A 9,085-nucleotide genomic window follows, 5' to 3' on the forward strand; every position below is an offset into this window, starting at 1 on the left:
AACACACAAAAAAATGGTCATTGTTTGTTAATGTTTTCTTAATCAAACAAATAGTTGAAAAATAACCCTGAAAATCATGTTTTTAAACTAATAAAAAAAAATAAAAAATAAAAAGGAACCAAGACTGGGCCGTTAATTTGGTACGGGCTCCCATGTGTTTTTAGGGCTAGATGTAGCCTAAAAAAAAATGTTAAAAAAAAAAAAACTCTAGGAGCATCGATCACGCTCATGACAGAACCATTAAACAACCCGCGATGCCATAACGCTCGTAACCCACCCACTCATCAAAACCACAACCCCTCCTGACGACATGCGACCCCACAGTGCCATTCTGATGACCCCACAATGTTAAAATTACTCACAACGCGACCTTGAGAGAAAGAACGAGATCATTGCTCGCCAGATTGCAACCAACAATGACGATCAAGCATCGAACCGACAATCACCACCCATAACGACAACCTGACAACACCATAACCCATAGTGCGACCTAGATTTGAGAAAAGACTTGATCTAGAGAGAGGAAGAGGAGAGATGAATAAGTGAGGAGAAGAAGACGATGTAGTGATCAAGGAGAAACCATCAAAATGGAGGCACGAGCCTTCTTCTTGGACTTGTAACCCATTTCCAACGATGGGTTACGGAACCCCTGTTATCTTGAATTTCAATCCAACATATGTATCCCACCAATAATGTTGTTTAATCCCATCAAACAAAAACAACAGTTGAGACTTAAGTCCATTTTAGTGGATCGTATTGACACGCTTCGATCCTGATGTTCCATGGATATTGGGATGGTCACGTGCTAGCCGACATTCGAAGATAACGCAAGTCATTTATGAATGCAAATGCTGAGAACATGCACCTAAATTGTAGCAAGATAAAAGAATGTGACATAAATAATATTCGGTTCAAATAATTTTATTTGTCATATTTGGTTCAAGTCAACCTTGTAGGTTAGTATGTATCACCCTGCTCTTTTACACAAACTAACCTACAAAATTGTTATAACACCACATATCAACTGCATAAAAGAGTAATTATGGTGAAGAATTTCTTTTTTTTTTATTTATTATTATTATTTTTTTTTTATTTTTTTTTTAAACAAACAATGTTCTCTATACTAAAAGGGGAAATGAGCTTAGTCCTACAATGGGCTAGTAATAATGTAGTTCAAATTCGCTTTTAGCGAAAATCAAACCTAAGACCTTTCACTTACAAGTAAAGAAGAATACCACTAGACCGTAATATTAAGCGACTAAACTTAATTTTAATAATGTCCACTCTATACATAGTGTGTTGCCACCATATGTTTTTAACAGTTAGTTTTATGCTTATGGTATAATTTGCTCAAGAGTCAATAATCATGTCTCATTAAAACTTTGGGTTCATCATTCTCTTTAATTTATAATTATATATGCCAATGTGATTAGCATAAGTGTATTTTTCTCCAATTAGAAGTAGGCTGTCTTATGTTCGTTTTTGACGAATGGTTAGTTCGATATCAAATTATTATGGTAGACTTATTGTATGACTTATCTCAAATCTGTGACATCCCATATCGTCCAGGGGAGTGATCCTTATATGTATATTCCCATCCCTACCTAGCACGAGGCCTTCTGGGAGCTCACTGGCTTCGGGTTCCTTAGGAACTCCGAAGTTAAGCGAGAAGGGGGCTAGAGCAATCCCATGATGGGTGATCCATTGGAAAGTTGCTCGTGAATTCCCAAAAACAAAACGGTGAGGGAATGGTAAGCCCAAAGCAGACAATATCGTGCTACGGTAGTGGAGCGGTCCTGAGAAGTGATCTGCTCCGGACCGGGATGTGACAAAATCTCTCCTAAATGTAAAATGTATCAAAATAATTATTTCTGTTAATACCCAAAAAAAAAAAGCGTCTAAATTTTCTCTCTTATAGTTTATTTAATTATGAAATAGCCTAAAAGACTCTTGACCTCAATTTCTAGCTCCGCCACCACTTATAAAACTTGTCTTAAACTAAATAACTTTTTCTACAACATAAAGAATCTTATCAATTAGAGCAAAAGAAATTAAAGGTCTACCAATCCACGGATAAATCCTGTAATATTATGTATACAAGAGTACAGTGGCATGTATTGTTGTAGCCGATCATCCTATAATTAATGAATTCCGCCATGCCCACGTTGCTTCTGAAGTATTTTTGTACTCAATGTCTCTTTTCTAAAGTTGTTGGTTTCCACAATCATTTGTCACATTTTCCATCTGTCGACTGGCATAGTAAGAATTTCTTGCAACTGACATTTTAATTTTTTTCTGGCACTTAAAAAACGCATCTTAAAAAATCATTTAAAATGTTTTTTTTTTGGTGGGGGGGGGGGGGTTTTAAATCACATGAAGCACCTTCTTTTTTTATTTTATTAAATCACATGAAGTACTTCTTCTAAAAAACTACCTTATGTTCCAAGAGGTAGTCAATAGGTCGTCACGCTTGTCTTGAAGCAGGGTGTTTAAGCATCGATGAGGTTTCCTACTTCATTCATCTCCCCAACGTCAACAAGTATGTCATTCATCTTTTCCTCCTGGTTGGCATGCTTGACCCTCTCTTCTCGCCTTCTTCTTCCAAAATTCGCATCGGGTCTGCCCGAAAGGGTCTTATCCCTTATTCTTCTGCTGGTCATACTGCTCGGTAGAGCACGACCATGGAAAGTTCCTAAGACAACTAGGTAGAAAACGTAAACAAATAGTTAGTGCTTTCCACAGACGGCACCAAACTGTTTACGCTGAAACTTGGAGGAAAAAAAAATTGAAATGAACACAAAAATTTAAGTGATTCACTCTCAACATTAGGCTACATCACTTTGTGGTACTCTAATTATTTTGACTGCAAGGCTAAAAAAATAGTGCTCGGCTAATGCATGAACTCTCTCTTCAGTCGTTCATTCCCCATTCCATAAGTCTTTAGCCCTTTATTCTTCCCCACGTGGCATTTAATTAGCCAATGTAGACTAGTGTCCTAACACATTTTTACCTATCCATCCAATATTTGGCAGTGAAAGGACATGCGTTCAGTCTAAGATGGCGCGCCTTTTCAGGCAAAGAGAGCCAAGAGGTAAAGATACGGTATCTAACCCTATCTCTCCGAGCGCAGTTTAAACCAACTTTAAGTCCCATTCCAAGCTCTTGCCACTAATAGAGGATCGCCACATGTTTTGATTGACGTTTGAGTAGACCTATCATTAAAGACCCACATCATAAAGTTGTCAGTGTGTCCACGTGCTCTTGTGCTCAACAAGATCTTCACACATTCTGGTTGGGCTGAGCTCATAGGCTGTCGAACCTGGCGCTCGGAAGTATCTTCCTCTAAGCCCCATGGCCTTTGAGCTTGTCAAACTGTTTTGGGCTTTTCATGGCCCCTTTCTGGCTTGCACCACTACTCGGGCCTAAAAGTGCCCAGCGTTAACACCTATATGCTGCAAACCCATTGAAATGACCATAGATGGAAGGGGAAATAATTACCTGCGCTCAAGGGATGCGACCATGGCCTTCCGAACCAATAACATGCCGTGCATTTTAATTTTCATGTGATCTTTTATCTACACTGCTATACTAAGATCACAATCTGTGAACAATTCACAGGTGGAAGGCCATTGCTCAAGAAAACACTTTTTCAAACATATCAAAATACAATGCAGCATCATCCTATTTACACATTCATTCTGTACATGGATTCTCTCACTTCATCAGGTTAGAATCATTATTAGGTTGAAGGAAAGAAATATGAAAGAGAAAGAAGAGTTGTAGCGAGATTTCACAGGCAATATGTAAACGACACCCAAACTACTACCTCGATCCAGTCGACATATGTCAAGTTGTTATCTTTGCTCACTGAAAATTACCCGGGAGGTTACTTTCAATTCCCCAGCTTAAAAACAGTGGAGATAATGATATTGAAGGTGTCAGGTTGTCACCAGGGTCAAAACGCTTTACAGAGGTTGTTAGCTTTCATGTTAGATGAACACTGCTGCTCGATTGGACGACCTGTTGGACCGCACACCCTGCTCCGTTTTGGCTCAGAAATTCTCACATGTGAAACTGCAGTGGCAAGTGCGTCCACTAAACCAGAATCGCCCCCATCTTCTGACTTGCAGCTATCAGAAGACGAAGGGAGACCTGAAGTTTCACTGAGAGAGCCATCTTCTGACTGGTTTAGACATGCCTTGAGTCTGGGTGGAATGACAAGCTGGCGAGAAGGTTCTCCTGCTTGGTTCTTCAATCTTGATTTAATGGTTAGTGCCTTTAGTGTTCGCTCAGTATAAAACAATATCCATGGATGCCCTGAGAAAACCCAAATATATGTCATTTGTTTGGACCACTAAAACTTGCAAAAGAAATACATAACATAAAGATCAACAGAAAACACAATGCCTTTGTTGCAATGTCAAGAGAGAGAAGTAACAAGGACAAAGTATTATAAATGTTGAGTAATCAGGGATGGCTTAACACTTGACTCAGTACTGATAATAATTTCTCTCCACGAGAAATTGAGCAAAAAGCTGCCAAATTGGCCAATTTCATGCGTGTACCAATTGAAGTATTTAAAAGAAATGAAGACTAAATACTCTGTAAGAGAGAAGAAAGATTTTGGTAAACCAAAATAAAAAGAACAAGTAACATAATTTATTTATAACTATATTTATAATAAAAAATTGTCATACAGTATTTCATTTCAGTCTGCTAGGTGGTCATTCCTTAAAAATTCCCAAAAGTACTACCGTAACTAGTCAACCAGCATGTGCGTGATTGTAAAGAATGGAGGAGGGAAAGAAACGCATCTTAATATATTTCAAAAACACCATAGATGACATATCTGAGAACAAGCATCATATAGAAGGCAATGGTTGACAAGTTATAGAAGTAAACGTCCATCGACATGCTAATTAGTTGTACTTTTCCTCCAACACAAAACAGATCGCATATGAGCAACTCCCAACTAATGAACATGAAATTTTTTACAAACATGTGAAAGGGGTTGCATAAACCTAATCAAAGAGGTTGCACATGGTTAAAACTTCTCATATTACGCATGACCAGAAACTTACTTAGTACTTCATCTGCTGTTATCCGTACTGAAACATCCCTTGTCAGCATTCTCCCAAGAAGATCCCGAGCAGGTTTCGAAATTGACTCCCATATCCCTGAATGGAAATCAAGTTTCACGTTCTTAATTGCCTCAAAAACTGCTTCTAAGGAATCTCCTTGAAATGGAAGAATGCCAACCAAGAGTGCGTGTAGGAGGACACCAGCACTCCAGACGTCCACCTTCTCAGAATACTTTCCTAGCAAAACTTCTGGTGCAACATAAGCTGGACTGCCAGCCAAACCAGTCAGATTTTGACCTGCAGAAAGCATGAGAAAACATTGCAATCAGCTAATCAATATACAAAATAGAGGATACAAAATACTATGAAGATTTCCAAAGAAACATGTCGACATCTTACAAAATTACCAATAAAGATAATGTTCTTTAATGATACTACTTGGACACAATATTCATAAATGAATGATCACAATAGGAACTCAGGCTCCCACTTATTACTATCACACTACATATTGGATCACGTCAAAAATTTGACATGGAAAGCTACCAGCCCCTACCACTAGATCTAACAAATTTAAGTACCTAAAGTTGAAAGAGTGCAGCATCAACAGAAATTGGAACGAGACCAGGAACTGTAAATGACATATCAGCACATTTCTGGTAAAATAATTATAAAGAAATATAGAAAGAGAGTCCCAATAAAATGATAACAGATGATAGATATATGTCACCTGGATAAAAGAACCAAGCACTGAGTACATGTTAAGATCTCACTGTTGTAGTAGAGATACATAAGCTTAAAGGTTTAATATAAACTAAATACAGTAATTCAATCTAGAACAGGACTCTGGAAGTTGTATCATTTCACAATGATGGACCCAGGCAAGCAGCCAAAGGATAATACTAAAGCCTTGATAGCCTTTGATTTTATGTCTTTCCTGCATGGAACTGGCAGACAAACATGTATGATTATAAACATAAAGTTCAGTAAGAAAGTCTACCCGCAGAAGATAAGAACATGTATAAGAGCACTAAAAGTCTGACAAAATTTCTCTGTCTAACAAGATAATCATATGGCCTGCTCAGGCACAGTCACAGATCTTGCATAAATACTTCTTATATACAGGTTGAAGTTTAGTTTATCCTCCAGAAGGATACATGTCCTGATTTAATATTTCATTATTGTGTGAGCTTAAATGTAACTGGAAGGTACCATCTTACTAAGAATGCTACATTCTAAAAAATAAAAAATAAAAATCTTCCTTGAATGACCCTATCCTCACACCCTTACAAAGTGTGCTCATGATAGTTGTTGATAATATGAACATGCATTTAAAACATTTTTATAGAGAATCAGGATGCTCTACGATCGGAAAACAGTTAAGAAAAACAAAAACATACAGTAAAAAAGTAGAAAATAATAATATCCTTGAAATAGGGGCAAGGTATTCACCATTTGATATTCTCATAGCCAGCCCAAAATCTGCAAGCTTTATTTTTCCTGCTTTTGTGAGAAGTATGTTCTCTGGCTTTATGTCTCTGTGCACTACCCCCATATCATGACAGTACTTGACAACTAGCATTACTTCCTTGAATATATTAGCAGCCCGTTGCTCTGAATACTGAACCTCCTGAATCATTTGATCAATTAGGCGCCCTCCAGAACACAACTCCATCACAAGATGAAAACAATTCGACTCCTCATACACAGCCTGCAATGTCACAACCCCTGGATGACCAGACAAATGCTGCATTATCTCCACCTCCCTATGAACAGTCTCCTCCCCTTTCTTCAGAGTCTTACATGCATACTCTGCACCACTAACCCGGGACTGACACAACCAAACCGACCCAAACTTTCCATGCCCAAGTGTTTCACCCGAAACATAATCTTCTTCAATCTTATTCTTCCTACCCATCTGGGTAGCAACATCTATACACCCTATCTTCCTCTTGATACCTCTTCCGGGTGCAACCAAAGACGAAGTTCCACATGGCGGAGCAGTGGCAATGCCTGCAAGCCTACTTGTATGCGACACCACAGGTTCAGTGCTCCCATCATCTTCTTTGCACCGCTTCTTCAACCTTGTAAAATCCTCTAGAGAATAATGCGATGTAAGGGCCGATGATCTAGAGTTGCACGACTTCGATGTCACATCTTCCGCCTGTGATGTCACATCTTCCAATGGATCTGGGTACGGGTCAGCCTCACCGCCTTTCCTCTTCTTCCTCATCAATTCAGAGTAACAAACTACTTTAATCCAGAAGCACAAAATCAGTACATTGTAATGGCAATTCACGCTTCTGGGTTTTTTCCTACATAACCAAACTTTCTTCTTTTTTTTTCGCATCAAAACAAAAAAAGCAATACAAAATTCAGTTCAATCAACTAAATTACACATTTTTTTGGCTACCCAGAATAGAAATCCAAAATCTAAAGAATTCCACTGTCTTAGAATCAAATTTCGAGTAAAAAAAACAGACGAAAATCTCACTCAACTCCGCGACTACATTGTACCCAGTAAATCCAATAAGTAAAATTTTAAACTCAATCACAAGGCAAAAAATAAAATAAAAATAAAAATTCCGAGCAAATAAACCAAAACCCAAATCCACGATTTCATCTAATGACCAACAAATCCAAAAAAAAAAATTGAACAATTGGGAAAAAGAAAGAAGCTTTGAGTTAACTAACCCAATATCCGTCACATTTCAGAGTTGTACAGAGAGATCGGAAGGAAACCGACAAATCGGAAACAGCCAGCGGCGTTCGTGAGCGAGGAGCGGCGAACAACCGCGACCGAGAAATCGAGAAATCGATCGAACCAGAAACCCTAGAAATCCCGGGTTGCAAGATTTGATGAGGGAAATTCCCAATGTTTTATTTGGTAACAAAAATAATAAGAAGAAGAGAGAAGATTGAATATTTTTATTTATTTATTACGTCGAAAGGTTTGGTCGGGGTTTTAGTGTTTTGCGCCTTTTTACCTCTGCCGACGTGTCCTCTTTGTATACGACTGGTTTCGGAATCCGAGGGGTGGAAATGGAGTGCGTTTTGGGGCGGATCGGGTGCGGGCGGGAGTACAGCGGTGAAGGTGGGAAATGAGGCGGTGGATTTGGTGTGACTTTGACGACACTTTTGGGAAAGAGTGGCAGTGAACTTTTGACGCATGTGATGTGAAAAGTTGTTTGGCATGGGCCGATGGGCGCCACCTACACGTGGTAGTCGTGTCGAGCATTACGTTATTTTATTAAAAGTAATGCTAGAGATACTAAAGTTTTAAAAATCAAATTTGTATACTGAATAATATGTCATTAATAAAAAATTAACATGTTAATTAATACTTAAGTAATAATCTAACTATCAGCAAACACATCTTTTAGACACTATGTTGTTAGTTAAAAAATGAGAAAATTATAGTAATCGTCTCTCAATTTTAATCAAATTGGAGCAATGATCCCTCAATTAAAAACACATGACCATTGATCTTTAACTTATCAAAAAATGCAACTATGGTCCTTTTTGTCCACTTAGTCAGAATTCTATCAAAATGAGTCATCCTGGAAAGATCATTGCTACGATTGGGTAAAAGTTGAGAGACCGTTGCTTCAAATGGGTTCAAGTTGAGAGACCATTTCTCTAATTGGGTTAAAGTTAAGAGACCATTGCTACAATTTTTCTCATTTGGTTATCCATATTTGCCTGGTGATTCAACCTCATGTGCGTGGCACTTGACTCGTTTTGACGGAAGTTCTAGCTGAGTTAAGGAAAATGATTATATCTACACGTTTTGATAAGTTAAGGAACCAATGGTCATGAATTTTTGGTAGAGGGATCATTGCTCAAATTGGGTTAGAGGGCCTATTGCTACAATTTCCTCTTAAACATTTGTTTTGCATTGTTAAAGTGTTTTTCTTTTTTTTTTTTGGTTAACAACGGGGCATAGACCCGAAAGAAGAGGAAGATTACAATAGAATATCACGAGGCCACAAGACCCTAACTAT

The 9,085-nt window shown here is 38.2% G+C and overlaps 1 protein-coding gene across 4 annotated transcripts; it reads right to left on the reverse strand.

The window, feature by feature from the left end:
- Positions 1–3,629: 3,629 nt before the first annotated feature.
- On the reverse strand, positions 3,630–8,061 carry LOC137707871 (serine/threonine-protein kinase PEPKR2). Of its 4 annotated transcripts, none has more exons than XM_068446811.2 (4): positions 7,776–8,061; positions 6,534–7,331; positions 5,082–5,378; positions 3,630–4,317 (listed from the first exon to the last, which is right to left on the reverse strand). In XM_068446811.2, exons 2-4 carry the CDS (start codon positions 7,312–7,314, stop codon positions 3,956–3,958), a joined length of 1,440 nt encoding a protein of 479 aa, XP_068302912.1. In that variant the 5' UTR covers positions 7,315–7,331; positions 7,776–8,061; the 3' UTR covers positions 3,630–3,955. The 4 variants fall into 4 exon arrangements, with proteins under 4 accessions (XP_068302912.1, XP_068302907.1, XP_088542164.1 ...); XM_068446806.2 differs by having other exon boundaries at positions 6,534–7,334; XM_088686038.1 differs by having other exon boundaries at positions 6,534–7,416.
- Positions 8,062–9,085: the final 1,024 nt, after the last annotated feature.

The sequence above is a fragment of the Pyrus communis genome, chromosome 15 (genome assembly GCF_041283825.1).
Source record: "Pyrus communis isolate YQ-2024b chromosome 15, ASM4128382v1, whole genome shotgun sequence".
NCBI lineage: Eukaryota > Viridiplantae > Streptophyta > Magnoliopsida > Rosales > Rosaceae > Pyrus > Pyrus communis.